The 15,651-nt window shown below is 42.7% G+C and overlaps 1 protein-coding gene across 13 annotated transcripts in view; it reads right to left on the bottom strand.

Moving 5' to 3' along the window:
- USP49 (ubiquitin specific peptidase 49) overlaps window positions 1–15,651 on the bottom strand; it is a 34,639-nt gene that overhangs the window by 8,421 nt on the left and 10,567 nt on the right. For 11 of the 13 annotated variants that reach the window (XR_015705735.1, XR_015705738.1, XR_015705736.1 and 8 more), the window contains 6 exons: window positions 8,372–8,516; window positions 6,027–7,437; window positions 4,008–4,212; window positions 1,997–2,105; window positions 1,025–1,230; window positions 99–241 (listed from right to left, as the gene is read on the bottom strand). Coding sequence is in view for 7 of the 13 variants with exons in the window: in XM_087762249.1 (XP_087618375.1) it covers window positions 99–241; window positions 1,025–1,230; window positions 1,997–2,105; window positions 4,008–4,212; window positions 6,027–7,409 (2,046 nt within the window). In the remaining 6 variants the exon portion in view is untranslated. Of the gene's footprint in view, window positions 1–97; window positions 242–1,024; window positions 1,231–1,996; window positions 2,106–4,007; window positions 4,213–6,026; window positions 7,438–8,371; window positions 8,517–8,671; window positions 8,913–15,651 lie in introns of those variants that run through there. The other 2 variants (XM_087762247.1, XM_087762253.1) reach the window with 2 other exon arrangements.

Here is a 15,651-nt window from a genome sequence, read left to right as displayed (position 1 = left end):
GTTTAAAAAAAAAAAAGCTGAGACTGTTGATTGAGTTACAGAGCTCCCCATCATGGGAATGTCAGTCTTCTGTCCTTATCACTATTTTTGGACGGCACCTGAGCTTGGAGTTGTTTTTCTGAGATTCTTGCTTTGTCCTGCACTGTTCTTTGAGTGTAAAAAAGAATGTAGGCCTGGGTTTTGCACACCTCCTCCACGCTACATACATTCAGTTTGGAGTCATTGCAGTGGACCCAAAAACCTAGGAATCGAAGTGAGAAAGAGGACATTAGTAAGGGAGGCATGATTCCTCCTGAATGCATTTTGGAACTGTTCATAGGAAACATCCACAGAGAAAAAGGGCAACGCAGGAGAAAAGGCATCTCTGTCTTTTCCTCTACAGACTCTTTGGAAAGGAGTTTAATTGGGAAAACATTCTGATCGTTTCTGTGCTGTTAACAGAGTTTAGAAATACCAAATCATAAATTTAACCAATTGTGTATTACAGCCCAAAAACTCAATTAGGAAAATAAACATTCCCTGGCGATAGCCAATTTGTACCTCTTTCTCCACGAGTCAGAAGGCAGAGTCAATACTAATTCAGCTGCAGAGAGAGACTGCTGGAAATTCACAAAAACCCTGCGGATGTTATTCATGAATAGTTCCTGTCCAGTTTCAAAACACTTTCTGTTTATCTCATCATCCCAAGGATACTGAGACAAGACGCCCAGCTGGAGCAGCTCCACGGAGTTACATCGCATGAGAAAATGAAGCATTCATGCTGTTAACAGCAAGCAATAAAAGGCATCCCGAAGGGCCGCAAAGCAAAGAGCAGCAATCTGTGGCTTTATGCAAAAAAAAAAAACCCAAAAAAAAACCCAAAAAAAAAGAAAACAACTAGCAATACCTTCTGGGAAACAAACTACCGAATGTCAGGAAACTTGACTCCAAACACCTTTGATCATAAAGCTTTACAACACACTACGTCTATGGAATAAAGCACGAGTTTCTTGAATTTGTTTCCCCCGTAATAAGGCACACGCACCTCCCTCTGTGTTGTAGCAATATGCTGTGTAGTGTCCTGAGCCAAACCCTTTCCCGTGATGCATCACCACAGCGGAGAGGTCATAGACAAAGGTCTCTTTGTCAAGAGAGGAGAGAGAGTCCCTGCAGCAGTAAGGTTCCATGTTTAATACCTGGTCAAAGAGGACATGGACCCCAATCTTCTCACGGTGATTACGTTCAGACCACCTGCAAACACAAGGGCACGAATCAAAGACTCAGGATCCTGCTTCTCGACAGCGGTACGGGGCTGCGGGAAGATGCACACAAAAGTAGCCACTGCTAAACAACTCTGAAGAGCTTTCTGTGCTAGGGTCAAGTAGGCGTCATACAAATTTTTCCTTCTGTTTTCGCTCTAACATCTACCACAGTCATCTTCTGCATACAGCTGATTCTGTCATTGATGCCCATTTATTACAGTTAGAATATTGTTGAGATTTGCAACAGCCAAGCACAAAGAAAGCCAAACAGCATTTAAAATACTCAGGTATATAAATATAAAAACGACACACCTCAACTGCCTGTGCTAACCATTTTAGAAATTTCGTAATATTTTGAACTTTGTCTGCTATGTTTTAGTCAACACGTAAATACGCAATATTGGCATTTAACTATCACAGGCTTCCAGCTTCAACAAATCAACTGATTAGTTCATCCATCTCTCAGCCACTGTTTCAAGTTGTCTGCAAACTCAGACAAACACCGTTGAGTACAATTCAAGGAAATCAGTATTAATATTTACAAAACATTACGTTGTGTGTACAGTAGAAAACATGCTACAAACAGGCTACCGATGGTAATGCAAGTAGTACTCTGAGAGGGTAACCCACATCTGGTTTGGGTAAAACGTTTATACAGAGGTATAGAGAGAGGTTAGGGGCCCACACTAATCGCTGCTTTCCAAAAAGACAGAGGCAAGTGGCTCGCCGGACACCGTGCAGTGTGCCCCACTCACCTGAATCGCTTAAGGTGCAGTCGGAGGACCTGAGGTAGTCTGTAGATCATTAACTGCTTTTTAGCTTCACTCAGAACAAGAGGTTTAGGAGAAGACTTTCGCCGTTTGCCTACACAACAACAACAAGAAAACAATCAAGGCAAAGATTGTTAGAATGTAGTGAATTTTCAGAAGGGGAAAAAAGCACATTCTGAACTCTTTTTCTTCCAGTAGCCGCAGTCCAGCTCACACGCACTCAGGACAGACATGCAGGTAAACATTTCTTACGAGTCCCTTCACAGAGCAGGAACTTCTCTAGGATCAAAACTTAGGCGTTTAAAAATACTTAAACTTTTTCACTTTTGTGATGCTCGTAATCACACAATCCGTTATCACCGTCAAGCTGCTCATGCTGACATTTTGCTCTGAGAAATACACCAGAAATATTAAGGCAGAGCTAGTGCCAAAGACATCTAGGGCTGCGGCAGCTTCAACAGGTCAACTACCAGCCTACAAATACTATTTGACACGGTATTCTGTCTACTACTTTGATCCTCTTACACCACTAGAGTAAGGCTTGTAGTGGCAAGCTTCACTAGCTCAAGGATATTAACCCAAGTCAGAGGAAAATGCTTCCAGCAAGGTTCCACCTCTTGCAGGGTTTCTGCCTGCCCAAGAACGGAAAACAACCTCTGAACCAAAACCGAAGAGGGAAAAAGGTTCCTCTTCCCCGTGATTACTCTTTCCAGGACACTGAACATACGACTACACCAGGAGGAAGACAGGTGGCTTTCAGAGCTTCCAATAAGAGATGTACCTGTTAATTAGATTTCTGCACCTCACCGCACCGGTTCAGAACAGATGGGTTGCTCCTCCTCCATCACGTCTGACAAGCAGTGCCCCCAATAGTTTTTGGCACCTAGACGCAGGCTGGTTGCCTTTCCCTGACTTTTTTCAGCTGGTTAATGTTTCCTTAGCCATTTAACTCTGAAGTAACTGCTAAAATGCGGGCCTTCCCAAAGAATCAAAGAAAACAGAATTAAGATGAAGCTGTACTCATCCATATCGACGCTTTGTGAACATTATTTGTGAATCAGGATCTGTTTGAATTATATTTGGCTTTGTTTCAAGAACATCTAGTCAACAATTATTTCCTAACGCTTTGTGAAGATGTTTGGTAACAGATTTGCAAGTTGATGGAGAAGAGATCTCTACAAATACTTGCTACTTCAGCTGCTTAGTTGCAATGTAAGTCAAATTATTGACATTTTCCTCCCAAGGGGATGAACATTTGCCATAAATACCTGCATGAAAAAAATTTCAAATCCAGCTTATCAGAGTAGCTGAGCTGCATGATTATACACAAGGCTAAAATTATTTTCAGGCATATGCTGACCTTATACTCAGACCTACTACAGGAAAGCAGAAGTCGTCTTCTAGCTGAGCGCAGCAAAACACGTGCATTCATATAACAGGTAATACATTAACCTGAGGCTCCCAGAATAACGTCAGTTCATTGCTTCTTGACAAAATGCCTACAGAGATGGAAACTCTAACCTGGCAGCAGACCTTGAGAACGCTGCATTTGTGATTTCTGGCCAAAGGATTCAATCAAGAACAAGCAGCATATAGATGACTTGTTATAAAAGCTTTCCTGCCACGCAGAGATGAGCAAACCATAGGCGATAAGGTTCCTTTTTTTGTCTCTAAATCCAACCCCTTTCCCCCCCCGCCCAAATTCTCGAAGTTGCCTTTCCCTCCCCCTCCAACACAAGCAGCAAGAGCAATTCTGAACAGGGTCATATTAAACCCTTAGTAAATTGTGCTGCTGAACGGCAGAGGTGGGAGAAGAACGACATCTTGGTTCCAAAGCGGGGCCCAAAGGAGCAGAAGCTATCAAGAGGAGGAAACAGAACAGCTTGAGCAGCAAGGAAGAACAGTTTTCATATACATATAGGCCACGATACGTTTTCAGACACACATCAGAAACCTCACACTCGGAAAACAGACGGATCAGTAGGATCTGACTTACTGTTGCATTGGTCGCACGCGTATATCCTCCCTTCCAGAGCTTCGGTCTCGGTGAACTTGGCCAACATTTCTGTCAGCATGCACTCTGTCTGATTAACAGGGACGATCCCTTTCTCGATAGAGTGATAGCGCTCAGGGAATTCCAGGGAAAGATCCCAAAAGGGCTCAACGGTGTTGGATTTGTAGTTGCATGTTATGCAGGTGACCTGGGAATGAAATGCGTATACACAAACGAAGTTACGTACGGGTACACCTGCAGCCTGGCATTTACGTTCACATCTAAAGAGCAAGTTTATGCTCAAAAGGCAGTGCAGTTTCACAAACGTAAAGATGATCCGTGAGTCAAGAGAAATGCTCCTTATTTCCAGTCTGCAAGATGTCTATCTTGAGCAGATAATTTAAAATACTTTCTCAATTCTCAAAAAAATGGAGACAATTCACCTTTATGGGATTCACTTCCCCAGATAAACACCGTTACAGGTATAATACCAATTCACAGCTGGGTAACAAGCACCTTGGATCTGTTTTCTACTACAAAAAGTACACGTCAGCATTTATCATGCAGTCTTCCTTCCACATTTTCTCTACTTTCCTTGCATATTCCAAAGTGTGCAATTCCTTTAATGTTTCACCTGCTAACTAAATAAAAATTATTCATGAATGGAGCATGAAAGGACAAATTTCAGATGCATTTGCTTTCTTATGTCACCCCAGAGTATTATAAATATGAACAGCAGAAAAGTTTTCAATTAAACTCAGAGGCAGCAAGTGAGAACAGGAGGAGGTAACAAGAGCAGAAGGCAGGTCTGGTCAGCCTGCGCACTCCTGCGAGAACCATCCACCAGAAAGCGACTCCCAGCCTTGCAGCTTCATGCACTGAAGGCACCGGTAACTTCAAGATGGATTCGTAGCTAGCAGACAGGGAAGGAATTCTTCTGTGCGTAGAGGGGTTTGAAATTAAATACAGTACACGTACACAAGAGTTACATAAGTAGAATAAATAGCTCGGCAAGTTATTTATAGTGTATCATAGTAGCAGATGAGTTACACTGATCTGTGAACATCTTCACGCTGTTAACGGAGACCTACCGCTGAATCTAGAACATGCACCAGCTTCCCGAGTCAAGAGACAACTGAACAGCGAGCTTTTAGTTAAGAAGTCCACAAGCAGTTCACGTGCTGCAGAGATGATTCAAATGAACCACGACTTCAAGCATCCTTTCCCTGAAAAGCCAAAAGCTTTGACTTGAAAAATACACCTTTTAATCTTTAACGTGCACGTAAGTTCTTATGAGTGGTAAGCTCAGGAAGACTGGCACTGAGAAGGACGATATAAAAGTAATGAGAACGCACACATATAATACGCTTCGTGGTCTGATCTTGCAAACCCTTGAGTGTCAAGTTATGCACATGTTTCATTTCTCCTGGAAAGCAAAGGTAGTTGAGGACTTTCAAAACACACTGAGCTCTCAGGGTCTGCCTTGTGGGGAATAATATGTTTCAGACAAGGGAACGGCACAGGAATAAGAGAGCGAGCACCACGACAGGCACTTTCAGCTCCTACAGAAACATATGTTAAGCATCCTCAGTATCTCAAGATGACTTTCATATGCCTGCAAAAAAAAAAAAATTGTCACAGAGAGCTTATTCTTTATAGCACAAGATGACGGCCCTCTCTGTCCTTCATTATATTCTTTCTAGCCACGGAAAGAAAACCAGGAAGGGACAAAACAAATTACAAAGACACTTTAAAAACATGGTAAAACCTTAAAACTAAGGGCTCAGAACTTCTGTGCTTGTGCAGACTTCATTCTGAAGCGGCAAAAGTCAACTGAATTTACAATACGCGTGACAAGTATCGAAAATGCTGATGACCCGCACAGCAACCCAACAGATTTCTTTCTCGGGAGGCACTCCTAACCAATTCCTCCTACTTATCCGGTGGTTCCTCAAGAAACAGACCCTTTGCTCCTCGGTGTGAATGGCTCCAACGGATTTCTGTGCAAAAGTAGGTGCGTACCTGACTAAGCAACTGCCCGTGAAAAATGGTGTTCACCACCTTCAGGACCTGCTTGGTGAGCTTCCTCTGTGAGAAAGGGATAAGGATCCTGCGTTTCGTTCCTTCCGACTCCAGCTCCTGCTGTACTTTATCCAGCAACTCGCAGAGAAATTCCTGAGCGTCCTGCTGATCGTAACCTCGAAATGCCGGGATCAGGCTCCACACAGAGTGCAGCATGGCGAAGGGCGACACGAGCGCCCACTTGCCAGACCACATCACTCGGAAGAGGGTGTGCAATTCGTGACAGAGGGAGATGTGCTTTGAACTTGGTTCCTTGGGCTGTATTAGTTCTAAACTCCTGCTTATTGAGGAGCCACCATTTAAGCCAGCTGGCAAGCTCTGCGTGCCATATGATCCCACTTTGTCAGTCTTCCCTGACTCATTAGCAGCAGACCCATTTGCCAATTTGCCAGGCATCCTAGACTTCCCATTCACAGTTTTGGCTAAGAGTTCTTCTGTTTCACAGAGATCAAGTGTCAAAAAACATTCTCTAAATTTCTGGAGGTGACTTAGCACTTGCAGAATAGAGTTCATATAACATGTGTTTCCCAGGTTCCTTAGACCCGTTACCCCGGGAGTCATCAGAGGCTTACGCCGGATGGAATAAAACTGTTTGAATCTGCTGCTCTGCATCTGCCTTGAGGTAGGGGAAGCGGTCGCCACCTCCCTGAATTTCCTTGGAATCAAGTTCTCTCTGTGCACGTGAGACAACAGCCTCGCGCTCTTCCTCGGAGGAGTGTTTGCCAGCTCCTCCAGGAGTTGTCTCTTCATCTCCTGCCGCCGCTGCCTAGCTGCCTCCTTCTTTTTCTCCAGCTCCTCCATTTGTTTCTTTTGTTTTAATTTTAGCTGGCCTCTAGAGCTCTTATCAAACCAGGTCCGCAGCGCCTTCGCAAGCAAGGACTGGCGCCTGTGCCAGAGAGCTGTAAGCATCTGAGATTGTCCCTGAGGGCTCCTTTGATGGCTGCACATGTCCTCTCCCAAAGCCATTGATCGCAATGTCCTGCCACTTCTCGTTGATGGATCATGTTTTTGACTTTTAATTGCTGACAGAGAACTTCTCAGCAATTTCAAATCACCCTCCGGGTTATCATTCAAGACGTAATCTTCACAAAGGTAACAAAAGACATACAGATCATTAACTTCCATTGCCAACGGATGCCTGGTTTCTTCAAAGTGTTTAAGTGCGTGCTCCTCGATGTACCTCCCGCAGGCCACGTGGGAGCACTTCAGACAAGCCCAGATAGATTCGGTTGTCTGGCAGTCCACGCAGTGCCACTTCTGGGGGTTCAGGATAGAGTGGTCCTGGGCGAGTCGTAGCCGCCCAACATGTTTGCATCTATCCATGTCTTACAGAAGTCTTCGCTGCTTTGACCTTGGAAGGCAAAAAAACAGAAAGAAAAGAATCTTAGAGCCACTATACATATTTAAAATGATCTCTTTTGTACCGGCTGTAAAGACCTATAAAAATACAGATGTCGCGTCTTGTCAATCCCAACCGCAGTTTTCCCTCAACCGACTACGTTATTTCTGCACGCAGTTTTTTTAAAAGCAGGTTTTAGTACTAGCAAAAGATATTGGATTGACAAGGTCTACAGAATAAAACTGTCTATCTGTCTGCTAAGGACAGCCCAGACAGCCGCCAGCACGCCTTACCCAACCTGAATGGCTCGCTTCCAAGGAGAAAAAGATTAATTCAGTCCACACACACATTTGATCTTTAGCTGCCCTCTTGAAATTGATACATACAAAATGAATTTGGAATTGGAATGCATGTCATCAGGAACTAGACTGAGGTTACCAACTTCTTGCAGAAGCCACAAAAATATCAGATAATTGTCATAACCAGAGCATTTGCAAGTCCGCAGACTTTGCATTCTACCCTCGAATTCTCTGGTTTCCCACAGCCTCCCAAATGTTTTAATGTTTAAAAAAAATCAGCAGGGGAAAAAAAAAAATGAAACGTGTAACACCACGCTATAGTAAACCTAAAGGAACATCTGCATGCGTACATGTTTGCATGAGCACACATAAACAGAAAAAGCAACTGATTTACTAAATTACTACATTGTAAGTGAAGAGAAATCAAAGCAGGGATACCAGAAGGCACAAAAAGCTTTCACTCCGTGTCCTGTGCCCATATGTTTTATAAAAGATACTCAGCCATACAAAGAGCACAACTAAAACACTGCGTGCCAGTGCTCTGGTTTCTTTTGTAAGAAAAGAACGTGTGATCCAACGCTGTGATCCCGCGGAAAGAGATCAGGGCTCAGCAACAGCGCCCGGGCCCGCTCGCACGCCCTACTCACGGAGTCATGTTTAAACATCCTTTCCTCCGCGACGCAGCATCCAGGGCCCGGAACATCCCCATTTCAGCCAAAGGAGTCTTGGCGGTTCTTCGAGAATTTAATTACTACTTAAGTCTTCATTGTAAGGCAGCACAGCTTCAAAGCCCTAGAGAGAGAATATTCTTGTGATGCACATAAACAAACTAAGAACGCTGGCAGGTTGCTTTTGAACACGGTTAATCCCCTCAGTGCGAGAGCTACTGCGGAGAACACGTTTATTACGGAGACCGGAATTATCTGGAAGTCAAAGCATGAACGCACCTAGGAACCCAAATACTTGGATGTTAACAAATGTCGCATGGAAGAGGTACTCTGGAATTTCATTTTTCTGCTTTCATTTTCTGATAATGTATAAATCTGCTGATCACATGTAGCCTCTTCATCTTAAGTCTTTTGTAGTGGGTGACCCAACATATGGCAGAGAAAAAATGCGAGCAAAAAAACCGGAGCAAAAACGTGCACCTCCTGTGATCACTTCAATTTTGGCTGCCTCGATAACTTGCTGAAAAACGGGGGGAGGAGATGGGGAAAAATTAAAAAACCAAAACCAAAACAAAACAAACCTGCCCTGAATTAAATCTCATTTCTAGATGATTTTTCAAACAATAAAAACGAAGTAATGAATAGTTGGGAAGTGTGAATACCAACAAAATCAGAACTAGAGGAAAGAAAAATGGGAAAAACCTGACTTTTGCCAAAGGCAGAAAAGATTGTAAAAACATATCTGTTGTAATAATCCAAGAAAGACTGAATTAACTTGCTTACGCATCTACGACTACAGCACTTCAATGCAATACGAAGTAGCGATAGGAGGGACAGCAGTAATATGCACACAGTGGTTACAGATGTCACGGGGAGCGTCAAGGCCGGCATACAGAATATTTAGTTAAAAAAAAAAATCATTTTACAAGGGGCAAAGTTTAATATAACTAAGACCACGGCATGCTTTCCCAAAGCTTTAAGATAGGTACTGAACAGTTGCCTCGATTGCTATGCAGAAAACCTATCTGACCAGGCTAAGAAAACATATTTTTACTGGTCCCTGAATTATGCAAATTTACTTTAATTACTATCTTTTTCCAGTGACACTGCTGCTAAAGATGGAATCTGTTAACGAAAAATCAAAGCTTTTCTATTCTTTAACTCTTCTCGACTTCAGATTAAAGCACAAGTGGCCACTTCAGAATCCATCTCCACGGAAGGATTCTGCAGTGTCTAACTAACCATTTTACTTGTTTGTTTAAAATAGTTCAAAAATCTGCTACACCTCTCCCTTGGGCTGCGCTCCTTCGCTCACAAATCCCAGGACCTGGAAAGACACTTTTGGAAATCCTGCCTAAACAAAGGACTGATCTGGGCTCCTCTTTCCAAGTTGGAAACATCCCTTCCCACCTTCCTCCCCGACCTTTTTCCCCCTCCCTTTCTTCTTTATTTTTCTGCTCAGGTCTTGATAGAAAATTGCGGAATAATCCTGTCTAGCCTTGGTGAGACCAAGTGGCATAGATTCCAGCTTGAAAGAGTATAGACACTATGGTAACATTGACAGCCTTCATTTACATAAAAGAATACTAATTATGTTGTATCATCAACATCTGTGATTCTGCTCACTGCCATATGCGACAGTGTTGGGAATTTAACCCTTGAGTCTCACCAGCGCATCCGAGATTTGTACCGCGTAACAAAAACCAGGCCTTATAAATACAATTTTCTAGAGACCGATTAAGCAGCCGCCAAGCGCGGTCGCTCACCAGCGCTGCAAGGTCTCAGGACACAAGATTCTCAAAGAACACTGAATTTATCCTCCATTTCCAAGGAAAAAGAAACAACGCTGATATGTTGCTAGTTTCAGCTGGGTAACAGGCGACAAGGAAATCAATCACACACCAGATACAGTGCATTAAAGAATCATGTTTAACAATGAAGTAGGCTGTCAGTATATAAATTATAAGCCTTTTGTCAACTGCTTTTGCTTTTCCTGTGTGGGCCAGCAAGATTTCCTGTTCGAAAAAGGGAAGAGATTTTAACAGCGTTGGTCAGTTAATAACGCAGCTTTGTTACACCTTAATTCAGTAATTCTCAGCACAAAAGCACCTTTGATGCTGCACGTGATATTCCCCACCTGTTTCTCTTTAGGTATCTATGGCTAGATACTTCCCTTGCAAATCTAAGCCCTAATACCATATACATTCGGCTGCTCTGCAAGTTAGAAATAAACGGTGTTTATTTAACCCAAACCACTTAAATGATACGTCTTTTCGACTTCCTCAAATAAAATCTGCTTTTCATCGGTGCGGTTTTCACGTCAAAGCTGAGGAGGCAGAGCAGGCTGCCGGAGCATCTGCATCGCTGGCGACGGCGCGCAGCGGGCTCGCTTTCCGTGCACCTGGCTGCTGCCGCGCACCGCGCTTAAGGGTTTCTTCTTCACGTTAAAGATGCCTCTTACCGACTCACGTTTTTGACCCCTTCCACGAAAAAATAAAAATTTAAATTGGTTCTCTCGCAGCGTGCAACACACGTACTAAAGGCAGCTGGAGCGTCTGCAGGTTCAGCCCTGCCATCCCACACGCTAACAGACTACTGAATAAGTCATTGAAAGACACGCACACGACTAAGAACAAAATTTGTTCCTCTCTTTTACATAGGTAAACAAACAGCTTGCCGCAACCTACTAGCAAGAACAAAAAGAACACGCTAACAGGAGAAATTACAAAGCTATGATTAAAGGAAAACACAAAGATGAGTCAGAACTTGCAAAGGGTTGCACAAGGGGAAAAACAAACCTTGCAAAGATCACAGAGCTGGAGCTATTTCAGATATTGCACCAACTGAACACAAATTTATGTGGTTGATGTGACAGTCTAGGACAAGCCATGAGGACCAAGACAGTTTAACGATGAAGAATTAACACCTTAAGGTCTTGCAAACAAACAAACAGAGCTCTTCTCTTTCCAATTACAGTATATCAGGTTTATTTCTCGGTTTTACAATTTTTTTCCATCATGGTAGATCTCATTTTAAGAAATACCTATAAACTCGTCCTTTCTCACCTACTTAGACCATTTCTTTTCCAGATAAGGGGTGGGGGAAGGAAAAGAGAGGAGGAACAACAACTGAGTTGCTCTGCATGGAGAAGTACCAGAAGACGCATGAAGCTGCACTGCAATACAACTAAAGATGAATTAAAACTGAAATAAAATAATAGGAAAGAAAAGGAAAATAAGGACACTGGTTTAGCCAGTAATGTTTTAGAGACAATTTGAAAAATTCTCACCCTGCAAATCACTTATAATACTTAAACACTGGGTCAAACCCTACTTTCTTTTCTTGCATGGCTCATAATCCTGGAAAAACTTATGGCAAGCTTCAAGAACCAAACGCAGCAGAAACAATTTGGCTCTTGACCCTAAAAGAGTGTTAAAATAAAACACATGACTTTATTATGTTTCTTTGTACCCTTGCTACACATTTGGGAACTGATTAAAGACATCTGTACGGATCTGTTGACACCAGCTACTTTCTTTTCCTAAATAAACGGGCATGAAGCAAAAAGAAAAGTTTAGGGATCAGGAAAGGTGCTAGATATTTAGCCTTGGAAACTAGATGCATCTGTCATTTGTCCAAGAGTTGATTCCAGAAGAAATAAGTGCCTTCAGTGCTGACACAAACTCCTCTGGCCGCAGTCTGGAAATCATCCCTAAGGACAGGTGGGAAGCGCAGCCTGAGCGATTCCTTCCTTCCTTCACTCATCCCTCTCCTGGGAATGGCAAAAGTGAAACCCAGCAGCGTTTCACCCGTCCGTCGGGAACTGGGACTGCATTAAATAAAACACGTTTGCCTTTTTTTTTTTCCTTCTTTTCATTTTGTTTTAAAACACTGTAGGAAAAAAATATCCTTAGATATTCTTGGTTTCCATCAAAACTATGTATCCTACACAAATATACTGCATTTGATCAAACAGGTTTAAAAATCTTGGATGCAAAAAACCGAGCACTGTCCACTCTCCCCCCAATAAACAATTTTTTACGTGCGACTCTAGAGTAGAATTTCTAGCCTGCTGCGAATACTCAAAAATGCAAATAAGGAGATATCAGAGAGAATATATACCTAAAAATCACATACAACTACTCAAAAACTTTATTCCTCCGATTATTTTAACCTACCCGTTTGTGAGGAACCAATTATTCAACCAGATGTCTAATGAAAACATGTAATCTGAGCTGCGCGGAAGATGGCGAAAAAAAGTTCCTGCTCAAGACATTCATGTTCCTCTGCTAGCAAGAGCCGTCCACGTACATACTCACAGCAAAATCCTGTATTTGCTTCTCAAAGCCACTCGCAATGACACTTTTTCAAACAGAAAAACTCGTGTAATTGATATTCCATTTGAGAAAAGGAATTGCTGCAGGAATGTCACCGCCACGTCACCTGGGCAGGTATCCTCTGTCCTTACAGAGTCACTGCATGGTCCAGAACTGCTCACTCAGTGACCAGAGCAAGGGAAACGTGCAAGGAGCTCTTCTGGATTCTCCCTCTCCAACGAGCCATCGGCTTGCCTGGGCAGGGATGGGCTTCTCCCTTTACTCCTCCAGCTCCAACCCTGCTAGTTTTCGACTTTCCAATTGCATCTCCAAAGAGTAACAATAGCCCTAGAGATTTTTTCAATTATTCTGAAAGCATATTTTCTTGAAAATTGTCAGCTTTATATCCTACAATTGCTGGATTCTCTCTATCCAGGATGACGTACTATCAGGTTAGTTACAGGCAAATTAACACAGCTGACAAAGAAAAAAAAAAAAAAAGGGAAAATACACGAGGAAGAGTTACAGATTATTCAGGATCCAGCGTTTCTTTGAAAAGACAAGCAGCAATGAATTAAGTAGCTGCTGTGAATGCATGAATAAGCCACAACTTAAAAGACAGACAGACAAGCAGACAGGAGACTTGAGCTGTGACAGCAGAAGTGGAGACCGACCCCACCTCCCTCCCGGCCAGCCCGCTCCTCGAGCATCAACCTCCTCACCTACCCGGAGCCCTGAACCACAGAAATCCTCCGCCTGAACCCAAAGCTTACCAAATGCCGTAACATCCCACCCGCGCGTGCCTGGAAGGTGGCCCCGTGCCCTGCGGGAGCCACGACGAGCTCAGAGGAGCTCAGCCGGTTTCAGTCGTACAGGCGCTGGCGGACCCCGCGCTCCCCACCACGCTGTTCAACACTGAAGCTATAATCACAAGGGAGCTTGATGAAAATGTGACTTTCCTGCCAACTTCCACAGCGAGTTCTGTTTTATTAACTCCTTTAAGTTAATTATAACTATGTCAATGTTAAACTGTTCCTGGGAGCTCACACTGTGCTGTAAAAATTTCCTCCAGGCTCAAACCCGGAATCTGGGGAATCAGTTTTCAAAGAAATATTCAGTCATTGCAAAAAGAAAAAAACAAGCCAACCCAAAAATCCCAAAGCACTCAAAAGCACGAAGATTGAGAAAATCCTGTTTCCTGCACTGGCATCCTCGGTGCCAGTAAACACGACTTCTTCAGGATTTGCTCTCTGAATCATCTTGGGAAGCTGAAGCTGGCGTATATCGGTCCATATCTGATTTGAGAGCACCACAAAGAGCACAGACACTACGATGTATTGAGCACAATTAGCTTCACACATTTCATACTCCACAGCAAGAACAACAAAGCTTCAGGGGGCTCCAACTTGTCACTAACACCGACCCACCTGCAAAAATTGGTCACCCTCCCTATGGAGTTCACGTAGATTTAGGGGGATAACCGAGAGAAGATAAGCATTTGCTTCACGTTTTGCATCAACTGACAGATGTACATGTCCCAAACTTTCCAAATCAGAGACATTAAGAACCCACTACCACAATACACCACACATAAAACCTGCCAAACACCAGGCAGCTACAAGTAGTGCATATACATATACACACACACACACACATATATATAAAAAACATTTACAGGTCCTATCATTTAACAATCCAACCACCAAGTTGATCAGACAAATTGCTAAAGCTGAATCCAGTGCTCAGGGAACGGAGCCCCAGGGAAGAAGCAAGGATGAATACACTTCTCTTTTTCCTAAAACTCTGGAATTTTGAGTACTTTAGAAAAAAGTTTTAATGTCTCTGAGACTGTTTTAAATATGACTGGCGTACATAAATCTAAGGCCTCTCGTAAACTGAAACGTGCTGTTAACCTGTCGATACTGATCAAGACTGAAAAGAAAGCAAAATGTTCCCCAGTCCCCATTCCAGGCTAGTCAGTGCCTGGAACAGATAAAATAACTTATCCTGCCTTTTTTGCTCTTACACTTATTGTGCTTGGTGAACTGGTTTAGCTATACCACCCAAAACAACCTTCCTGCAGATACACACTCTCTTTATCAGAGAGGATCGCTGGCAAACTCCAAGAAATCGAAGTTAGAAAACCCACCGAAATCCTTTTCTTTGGTTAGAACAAATTTATGACTAAAACAAATGACTTCACGCTGCCTGCATCCTAAAAGAGCAATAATTCATACTTTATAAAGGCCAACAAATAGTTGCAAATGTGCACGTGTCTTCTATCCACATTCCTTCCCGATGAAGATCCTCTTCAACTAGAGACAGCTCAGCATCCACTAGGAACAGATCCGGCAGTTGGTTGGAAAATAATCACGGAAAGGCAAAGAGGAGGTGAATTTCTTCAGCTCACAAAGCATTTTAGTACAACCCTCCTTAGAAACTAGCTATGCTGTTATTTACACTGCCATTCAAATTCCCCAGCCGTGCAAGTTTAAACCTGAAAGTTTTTAAAATTCAAACTATTTTGAAGATGAAGTATGAATATTCCTATTAAACCAAACTCACATTCTTTCCTGTGTAGGGCAAGAGATGAATAAAAATAAGTGACTAAAACCTCAGGTAATGCCCCCAGCTACCTGTATTTTCAATTTTCACCTTTTGAACTTAGCTTTCAGAATAGCTTTTCAATGTGTAATACAACCAATACTATTTATTCTTTAGGGTCACTGTAAAAACAAACAAACAAAAAAGATACATGTTCTACAGGTCCCTGAAAATGTGGGAAGTTACTACATAATGGTCCTGGATGTTAAAAAGCATCATTAAAATGCTATATATTTCTTACCTCGTGGCTTTCTGGAAGTTAATGTTTCTTCATTTATTGCAACATGTAAAATCCCCCCACCCCTTTCTTTTCACAGGCTTCTGAGGTTTTATTTTTGG

Source organism: Nipponia nippon, unplaced genomic scaffold, assembly GCF_047370975.1.
Source record: "Nipponia nippon isolate SJK-2023a ecotype South Korea unplaced genomic scaffold, ASM4737097v1 scaffold_25, whole genome shotgun sequence".
NCBI classification, from domain to species: Eukaryota; Metazoa; Chordata; class Aves; order Pelecaniformes; family Threskiornithidae; genus Nipponia; species Nipponia nippon.
Note: the sequence above shows the minus strand (reverse complement) of the source record. Positions and strands in the feature narration are given on the sequence as shown.